General features: G+C 41.4%; 1 protein-coding gene across 1 annotated transcript in view; it reads right to left on the bottom strand.

Annotated features, from left to right (window-relative positions):
* Nucleotides 1–1,805: 1,805 nt before the first annotated feature.
* The window catches only part of IHO1 (interactor of HORMAD1 1), a 32,302-nt gene continuing 23,600 nt past the window's right edge, over nucleotides 1,806–10,507 (bottom strand). Inside the window, exons 6-7 of the mRNA XM_026682678.2 lie at nucleotides 5,730–5,833; nucleotides 1,806–3,389 (exon numbers count right to left, since the gene is read on the bottom strand). Of these exons, the coding sequence (XP_026538463.2) occupies nucleotides 2,280–3,389; nucleotides 5,730–5,833 (1,214 nt within the window). The 3' untranslated portion in view covers nucleotides 1,806–2,279. The remainder of the gene's footprint in view (nucleotides 3,390–5,729; nucleotides 5,834–10,507) is intronic.

Below are 10,507 nucleotides of genomic sequence, written 5' to 3'. Positions count from 1 at the left end.
CCTGCAAATGCAGAAACACAATCCCATTTTTATTATATGGGGATTGTGTGGTGAAATATAAAGTTTCTTGGCTTTGGCTCAGGAAATCCCAATATTGATGGGGAGTGAGATATGCACGCCTACTAGAGTTACCTTTTCTGCCTGCAGTATAAAATAGTACAGACTTTAGCTAAGCTCTAACAAATTAACTTGCAGCAAAGAATGGCTCTAATCAGAGTAAAAGCACTGTTGAAAGCCATCAGTTTTCTGGGTGTGGGAGAGATGGTACCTTCATTTGCAAACCTCCCTAATTAAACCAAGAGTTTCTTTCAACTACTACAAAAACAATAAAAAAAGAACTATATAGGTTATCTGAAATCCTCCATTGACACTTAAGGAAAATCTCTCTTCCCCCACCTCAATTCCAATTACGGCAAATCAGACAGGAAAGCAAGATGAGAAACACAATATTCCTGGCAGTTTTATGCAGGATCTACTGCATGGTAGCGGTAAAGAGCGACAGCTGTCATTAAAATAGTCCAAACGACTCAAAGAAGTACAGCGCTGACTGCCTTTTGGACCCCCATTCTGGCTTCCCTAGGAGCAGAATAGGGGCTGTCTTCACTGAGAACTTGGGAAGGGGAAAGAGATGGGGTGAGATACATCTCCCCGACAGCAGCTACTGGCATCAGAAGTCCAATCAAACAGGTGAGAGCGAAGAAGTGCCATCAAAAGAACCATTATTCATCATTTCTCCCCTCCTCAATTCTCTCCCTTTTCCTTATGGGGGCTGGGAAGAGAGGAGACCCACCCTCTGGTTACCCTGGGCGAAAGGGAAGTAGGGAAAAGGAGGGAAGAGGAGGGGTGTGGCCTGCAGTGCACCCAGGGAAGCAAGTCTGCAATCTTCCCCCCACCCACCCACCCGTGCAAGATGGAAGTCACTTCTTGCAATGCTCCTCTCCCTTAAAAATGCTCTGGGGTAGCCTTGAGCTGTGTAGGAAGCTTAGTTTAGGGCATGAAACACATATCCAGTGTGCTCTATAGCAGGGATGGTGAACGAGGGCCATTTTGTAACTTGTGGACTTCAACTCCCAGAATTCCTGAGCCAGCATGGGTCATAAAAGAGCCACGATTGCTCTACAGATCTGTTGAAACTGTATTTTAAACATACTCCCTTCCGCTGAAGAGCTGCAGCACATAAGCTGTTTGAGGGGGAGGCAATGGAGCTGCTATGGGAAGCTTTGAACAGGTGACCCCACTTTCTGGCGTCTGGAGAGCTAGCATTCAAACAGGCCGATTCCCCCTCCTACTCTCCCTGCCACCGGTTGGATAGAGAGATGTCTTTGTGACATGTTGCAGACTGTTCCCTTAAGGTCTTGGCAACTGAAATGGCTCCGGAGAAGGAGAATGGCAGGGTATGCCTGCAGTAAGGCCTCGGGTGGTCAGTAGAAACAGGGCAGACTCCTCTCCTAAGTACTCTTCAGAATATTTTGCCACAGTTTGAGTGCTCGGTATAGATTTTTGCACCAGAAATGAGAAGGGGGGCGGGGGGGGGAGGAGAAAAGCCATTTCTAAAGCACAGCAAGTATGGTAAAAGTTGTCTTCACAGAGGGCTGTTGTGCATTTATCTCCCCAACAAACAGTGTGTGGAGCAATTGTACAGCAAGGCAGGTAGGATGTTTAGATAAGTCCCCTCCCCTTAATCAAATAATGTACCAAGTCACGTGGGACCTGCTTTCTTGAGCTGCTTTCCTCATACAGTCACAAAAAAAAGGGTATTCAGCACATTAGCAAAGCTAGTTGCAAGAATCTTCCCAGTCTCAGAATTGGCTGAGAATCCATAGAACATTTATTGTACAGGTTTAATAAACACATTCATCAATACAGATACTGTGTGTTATATTACAAATCAAACACTCATTCCTATGCTCACAACCATACTATTAATAAGTTCTGAATATCCTTATTTGGGGCATTATGTATATAACAACAGTGGGGAAAATTGCATTTTTGTGGAGGAGACAAATAGCAAAGAGCCAGTCTAAACATATTAAAGAAAACAACTGTACTCGTATACTTACTTTCCCATCTCCAGAACTGCAGAGGAATTAAACGATGCATGCTCTATTTTTCTACTTTACTGTAGTATTTCTTAAAATGTTACAACACAAAACAACTCTTCAGTGGTAGATCCAGGAGGATGCTTGCTGGGATTACTATTTACAATACCCAAATGGGGTTCTTTTCTAGGAACGTTTTACAAGGAAAGTTCCATAGTGGGTGATATATACAAACCCCTTTTAATCAGAATACTCACTGTCAAAAAATAATTGGCAACAGGCCGTGGCATTCTTGGGGACAGGAGTATTGTAATTAGTCAGGGAGTAATTATCAAAGAGATCTAGCCACTTGATCTGAGTTTGGGGAAAGGAACTTTCTGGAGAGGAGCAGGGCCAGAAACAATGGTTGCCCTTAATGCCGGGCCTCTCGTGGAGATTCGGCGTGGGTTGCTGGTTTTCATGGGAAAGGAACAAGAGTTTAGATTTCTTGGCCTTTCTGTCCTGGAGACCGCCTGCCTTTTTCTCACTCAAAACCAAAGGCCTCAAGCTAACACTACCAGATTCCCTCGTTTCCCTACAGGCGTATTCTGCAATGGAGGCTCCTTTTCCTGTTGTATCCTGCTTTACATTAGCTCTGGAATATTTCAAACCGTTTCCTTTCCTGGAGGGGTACATTCTTTTCCTCTGGCTAGACAACCATGGCTTGCCCTGTTTAACTCTGTTTCCTTTACTTTTATTATTCATCTTGGCTGGGATTAGTTCCTCGCTTTTCCCATCACCGGCACGGTTTCGCACAAACCCATTATCCATTTCAGGATGGTTTAGCTGCGAATGTTTTGTAGCGCTGTAGCCTTTTGCTTGGTTGTTTCTCTGGATCACTTTCCTCACCGGAGTAGCTTCATGTGGCTCTTGACTAAAGGACCACTTTCTCTCTTGGCTTTTTGCAAGAAGGCTTGCACTGCAGCAACAAAGCGTTTTGTCAGCACTGGGGCCTCCCAGTGGAATATGGCTCTTCTGCCACGTGTCAAAATTGCCTTTACTTTCTGATCCAGCCTTAGTAGAGATACCTTTGTTTGCAGGAGAGATGTTTAAAACATTCAAGTGGCAACTATAAGATAATTGGTCCAGCAGAGCATCTGGAGAAGTCTGGGAGCTGTTGTCCTTGAGATGATGAGATTCTCTGGGTGCAGAAATGAATGCCTGTAAGTCATTCAGAATTTTGGAAAGCTTCATGTGATCCAATTGTTCACAGATCTTCAAGTGCTGCTGGTTCTGCTGAACTGTAAATTGCTCCAGACTATCTTTGAGTAATTGAAGGCTAGACTTCAGATCTGAGATTTCTGTGTCTTTCTGTGGAAAGGGGTCATAACAGCAGAGAAAACGGTTAAGATGGGTTTAAAAATGCTTTCATTCCAAATACAATACTCTCTCCACTGAAGGGCATTTCAGGCACTGTATTTTCCTTATATAATGTGTGGGAGAAGGAGGTATATTTCTTTTTTATATATATAGGTGAGATATATGAAGAGTTTATTGTTAAGCCTCGAAGCCAAACATGCAGTACCTTCAAAATTCATGAACTGTAACTAACATTTGTGCAACGTTCACTACATCATGAAACAGACAAGTGAATTCTTACTTTGATTTTCCCATATGTCAAAAAAGACACCACCATCCCCAACTTGGGATTTTGTCAAGTTTGAGTTTAATCCAGTATCGTATTGGAGAAGTGTAACTTGTACAAAGCAACAAAGAATGGCACATGTAAGACTTCTGCTCCACAAACTGCCCTGGGCATCGGTTTGCTTCTGGGTTCAATCAAGGGGTTAGTTATGTCTTACAAGACATGTATATGACCAGGCTACCTACATAATGAGCCACAGTGGTGCAGCGGTTAGAGTGCAGTCCTGCAGGCTATTTCTGCTGACTGCCTGCAATTTGGCAGTTCAAATCTCCCCAGGCTCAAATTGACTCAGCCTTCCATCCTTCCAAGTTCGGTAAAATGAGGACCCAGAGTGTTGGTGGGCAATATTCTGACTCTGTAAACTGCTTAGAGAGGGCTGTAACAAAGCACTGTGAAGCGGTATATAAGTCCAAGTGCTATTGCTCTTGTTATAATACATAATCGGCTTCATCCAATTCCTGTACATTGGCCCATTTCACCTGATCAGGCAGCGATGTTGCAGACCTTGTCGGTTAAAGAACTCTGACTGGAGGGGTGTAGGAAGAGATTCTTCCCTGGCATTGCCCCCTACCCTGTGGAATATCCTCCCCTCCCCCCACCCTCACTCTCCTGGCCTTCTGAAAAGGAGTTAAAACATAGCTCTTTGACCTCACATGGAGAACCCATGCGATTGTGGAGCTGCTTGGTGGCATGAGAACCTCCCAACACCTTGATTAAAATGTAACATAATTTTATATATTGTTTTTATACTTTAAGGTTTTATTGTACGCCACCCAGAGTCCCTCTCTGAAGGGGATGGGTGGTTCAGAAATGAGACATAATAAAATCAGATGAAACTGTCTTACATTCTTCTCTCTTACATCCCACCTTGCCCAAAGGGCTCTGCAATTCTTTACAGCAAAGATGGACACCTGGAGAAACCCTGTGATTTTATTGTCTGTAACATGAAGTAATGTAGTTTCATCTGTAAGCTGCCTCTAAACAGTTAAATAATCATAATATTTGTTATAGATGTCAGCTTTCAAAACTTTACCACTGAGGAACCTAAAGTATTAAAAATGTAATTCCTCAATGGTAGTTTTGAAAGCTGACATCCATGAATTTTTTTTATATTTGGGGTCCGTAATAGATTTTCCACACTCCGAGACCCTTATTAACCCATATCAGTTTCTTGGCTGTCTTCAAAGTGCAACTCCAGGGCAAAATATTTTGTTCTGCTAATGAAAGGGAAAATGTTAGTAGAAAGGATATCTTTAGAGAGAGCAGTCGTCTTCTTTGTCTTTAAAAAAAAGTCTCTAACCTAGTTATCTATAAAGTAAGAATTAAGTGATTCAACCAGGCAAAAGAATGTTAATTTATTAAGTCATCAGCATGACACAGATATTAATGAACCAAACCTTAGTATGCTCATAACTTTCCTGATGTATTTGCAAAGCTATTCTTGTTTTCATTAAGTCATATTTTCCCAGCAGACATATGTGGTATAGCTTCTGAGAGCAAGACTTCTTTATAGGCAAATTTGGCATTTAAGCAATCAATCATACATCTTTTAACATTAGGCAGACAATTATATCAAAGCAAAATTGACCTATGTTCATCCAATCAAATAAATTGCAAGGAATATATAAGGTTTTTTTTTTTCCTTTCTCACTAGCTGAACAAAGAATCTACCCACAGGATTAAAGAAAAGTAAGAATTTTCTATTGCTATTCAAAGTTAAATTCTGTAAAATAATTTGTAATGAATGCAGTGTATGATCATGTAATTTTTTTAAAATGTTTTTTATTGACAGGCTGTCAATCATGGCAAACATGCAGCTTTTGGAACTTCAGGTTTTGATTTGCAGAAAGTCTCTAACACCTAAAAAGATTACATGATTATTTCATAACATATGATACTGTAAGCGTAACATAAGGCTACGTCTCTGAAGATAACAACCTGATAAATTCTGAAGAAACAGTGAAGCTCGACAAATTGCAGCCCACTGAAGAACAATTTCCACTTACTTCTTGCAGCCTTTTCTCCATTCCTAGTAATATTTGTCCTGTTTCATTTTTCTCACCAAGAGCATTCAGTAACAATCCATAATGGGACTGAGAGGTTTCTTGCACTAGATAGAGAAATCAATACAAACCACATTATTCTATCACCTGAATGCATGAATTATGTCACTAAATATAGATTGTGAAGTGGATATACATTTAACACAGACAGAGGGCTAGAAAATTTACACAATGTTATTTGCTTTGACATTAAATTAACTAAAATACACTGCTCAAAAAAAATAAAGGGAACACTTAAACAACACAATGTAACTCCAAGTCAATCATACTTCTGTGAAATCAAACTGTCCACTTAGGTAGCAACACTGATTGACAATCAATTTCACATGCTGTTGTGCAAATGGAATAGACAACAGGTGGAAAGCATAGGCAGTTAGCAAGACATCCCCAATAAAGGAGTGGTTCTGCAGGTGGTGACCACAGACCAGTTCTCAGTTCCTATGCTTTCTGGCTGATGGTTTGGTCACTTTTGAATGCTGGCGATGCTTTCACTCCAGTGGTAGCATGAGACGGAGTCTACAACCCACACAACTGGCTCAGGTAGTGCAGCTCATCCAGGATGGCACATCAATGCGAGCTGTGGCAAGAAGGTTTGCTGTGTCTGTCAGCGTAATGTCCAGAGCATGGAAGCGCTACCAGGAGACAGGCCAGTACATCAGGAGACGTGGAGGAGGCCGTAGGAGGGCAACAACCCAGCATCAGGACCACTACCTCCGCCTTTGTGCAAGGAGGGACAGGAGGAGCACTGCCAGAGCCCTGCAAAATGACCTCCAGCGGGCCACAAATGTGCATGTGGCTGCTCAAACGGTCAGAAACAGACTCCATGAGGGTGGTATGAGGGCCTGACGTCCACAGGTGGGGGTTGTGCTTAGAGCTCAACACCGTGCAGGACGTTTGGCATTTGCCAGAGAACACCAAGATTGGCAAATTCACCACTGGCGCCCTGTGCTCTTCACAGATGAAAGCAGGTTCACACTGAGCACATGTGACAGATGTGACAGGGTCTGGAGACGCCGTGGAGAACGTTCTGCTGCCTGCAACATCCTCCAGCATGACCGGTTTGGCAGTGGATCAGTAATGGTGTGGGGTGGCATTTCTTTAGGGGGCCGCACAGCCCTCCATGTGCTCACCAGAGGTAGCCTGACTGCCATTATGTACCAAGATGAGATCCTCAGACCCCTTGTGAGACCATATGCTGGTGCGGTTGGCCCTGGGTTCCTCCTAATGCAAGACAATGCTAGACCTCATGTGGCTGGAGTGCGTCAGCAGTTCCTGCAAGACAAAGGCATTGATGCTATGGACTGGCCCGCCCGTTCCCGACCTGAATCCAATTGAGCACATCTGGGACATCATGTCTCGCTCCATCCACCAATGCCACGTTGCACCAGACTGTCCAGGAGTTGGGGGATGTTTTAGTTCAGGTGTGGGGGGAGATCCCTCAGGAGACCACCCACCACCTCATCAGGAGCATGCCCAGGCATTGTAGGGAGGTCATACAGGTACGTGGAGGCCACACACACTACTGAGCCTCATTTTGACTTGTTTTAAGGATATTACATCAAAGTTGGATCAGCCTGTAGTGTTTTTTTCCACTTTACTTTTGAGTGTAACTCCAAATCCAGACCTCCATGGGTTGCTAAATTTGATTTCCATTGATAATTTTTGTGGGATTTTGTTGTCAGCACATTCAACTATGTAATGAACAAAGTATTTAATAAGAATATTTCATTCATTCAGATCTAGGATGTCTTATTTTTGTGTTCCCTTTATTTTTTTGAGCAGTGTACTTTAAGAACTATATGTTGTCATTTTAATTTGATCTGTGAAGTTATTTTTGTTACAATGATCTGGTAAGGATAATCCTCTCAAAATATTACTTTTTATTATTTTACTGCTACTCAGAATCAACATCCAAAATAATTTTATTCTTCAACCAATTCTGCCTTTCCTCCATACCCTTATTTCTCCATTTCTGTTCTGATCCCACAACTGTGAGTAGTTAAAAACCTCAAACACATTTGATGATGTAGACTAAGATCCACAAAAGCTAATGTGATAATAATTATGTTAATATTGAAAGAGCTATGAGACTCTTGTGATGGCTTTGCACAATGAAAATAGACATTCTAACCAGTTGGTAGCTTTTGTCTTAGCTGTATCCATTTATGGATTATAGACAGAGAAACCAGGCTGTGCTAATTTCTACATATCTGTCTTGAATGCATAATTTACTGTGCCTTTTTGTTCTGTTCCACTCCTGGAGCATGTTCCTGAATATTCAGCTTGGGAGATACTGACATCCACACAGAATCAAAGGAGAATACTTTCCTCGAATAACATTTTGAAATTTGTCTAGCTGAGGTTCTGGAAAGCCTTCCACAATGTATTTATAGCATTTGTTTAATAACTTATATGGCTACCCAGCTTATGTTCAGTAGCCCTGAGCAGCTCACAAAAATAGTAATAAAAACATAAATGGAAACAATAATCCAAGAGCAAAAAAGATCATTCCTGGCAGCCCCCAAAACACCCCTCCGTATATCTACATTACAGTTACTTAGCAACATTCATCCTACAATCCAAAACTTGGAGGAGAGTTCTTCAAAGGGTTAATCCATCAAGGGAGATGTGAGAGATAATAGTTCAGATTTCCAGCAGGGAGGGGCTGCATTCCAGAGGAGCCAAGAGACAACAGCAAAGTTTAGATAGTTTGGTTGGAAGGGGAACAAGACAGCTTCTCCCTAGGAGTTCTCAGAGTATATCATTAATGATGCCAGTGCTACGCTTTAATTTGGCAAGATTTCTGTCTACAGGCGAGGAACAATAAAGGAAACTGCTTTGAAGAAACTCAGTGTGTCTTTCTTGGTTTTTTTGAAGCCTGACATTAATCTTGCCAAACAAAAGCAAACTCCTTGCATCATTAAAGATATAATACTCAGAGGACTCCTAGCAAGGAGCTGTCTTGACAATCTTCCTCCCAATCAAACTATCAAAACTTCGCTGTCTCTTGTTCCTCTGGAATGCAGCCTCTCCTTGCTGAGAATCTAGACTATATTCCACCACAGGGTAAAGTTCACGACCATGGTACAGAGCACTCAATCCAATTCCATCATTCCACATCTACTCTAATGACTAAGGTGAGAATAGAATGGAATGGAATAGAATGAGTTGGAAGGGACCTTGGAGGTCTTCTAGTCCAACCCCCTACTTAGGCAGGAAACCCTACACCACTTCAGACAAATGGTTATCCATTCTCTTCTTAAAAACTTCCAGCGTTGGAGCATTCACGATTTCTGGAGGCAAGTTGTTCCACTGATTATTTGTTCTAACTGTCAGGAAATTCCTCCTCAGTTCTAGGTTGCTTCTCTCCTTGATTAGTTTCCCCCCATTGCTTCTTGTCCTTCCCTCAGGTGCTTTGGAGAATAGCTTGACTCCCTCTTCTTTGTGGCAGCCCCTGAGATACTGGAAGTCACCTCTAGTCCTTCTTTTCATAAGACTAGACATACTCAGTTCCAGCAACCGTTCTTTATATAGGTAGTTGGTGGATAACCCCTGCCATTTGGTACTTGCACCAAGTTGCTTGTTTTATAAAATCTTGCCTGATTGTGGAATATGGATAATATAGTTGAATGGACATGATGGATACTCATGTTCCATTGTGTACCACATTTTAGCTTTTTCAGATCCTAATTTGCTAGAAGACAAATGCATTGTCAATACTATGTTTACCAAGGGAATAGCTTCAATTGTAGCTAACTGAAAAGGATAATTCTGATTTCAATTACTGAATTTGCATTTTCAAATGTGTGGTTTGATTATAATTGGGCGAGACAGACTCCTAGTTCTGGTATGGTCTCATAGTATTCCCCAAGTCATTTAATGAATTGACTATGCTGAGAGAACTGAATAGATGGAATTTATTTTCAGTTTCCCAAGTACTTCTCCAATTTTCTCCCATTTATTCAAATGAATAGCTGATAAAAATTATAAAGTCTATGTTTATAATTCCATCAAGCGCTGTTAAGACAATATGTTTAGGAATTAGCTTGTTTCTGATTTCCTGGCTAAACCTAGAACATCTGAAAGCGAAAATTGTCTTTGATGTACAAAGTAGCAGTCAGTCTCTCCAAAAAGTGGTCCTTTCACACATGTTACAAAACTAGGGAGAATTGCTCAGAGAACAGGCAAGATAAAACAATGAGAAAAAAGAAAAGTAAGGACTTGCCTGTGAATTCAACCTGTATAGTAGGTGAATTATCCTTACAAATCTGCTGAAACCCAAGAGTTTATTTTAGTTGGCTGAGTATAAAGATTGTATTTCGAATTCTGTGTGTGATTGTTGCCTTCCCTTATTTTCACCTTATATCCCATTTTTCCCCAAACAATTCTTCATAACTAGAAATTTGGCTTCATTGGCTTTATAAAATAATTTCTCATTACAGGATTAGTGTATGGTTTGCTAAGTTCTATAATTCTGGGCTTGGGGCAGGAAGATCAAAAATAGTTTGCCTTCTATTTTCCTAACTTTGGGTGAATTTGGAAGTCCTGGGTAAAATCACTAAGAACAGCATGATGGCTGGGGAATTTGGGAAGTTGAAGTCCACAAACCCAAAATTTGGTAATGTTGAGAAACACTGGCCTAGGGTAGGGTATGTCAGGAGTTTCATTTATTTATTTATCAAATTTATCAAAAAGTGAAGTTTGATTGGTGGCAATCTAAT

The sequence above is a fragment of the Notechis scutatus genome, chromosome 2, assembly GCF_049901735.1.
Source record: "Notechis scutatus isolate UNSWTSFEM ecotype Mainland chromosome 2, rNotScu1.2, whole genome shotgun sequence".
In the NCBI taxonomy this organism is placed as follows: Eukaryota; Metazoa; Chordata; class Lepidosauria; order Squamata; family Elapidae; genus Notechis; species Notechis scutatus.
Note: the sequence above shows the minus strand (reverse complement) of the source record. Positions and strands in the feature narration are given on the sequence as shown.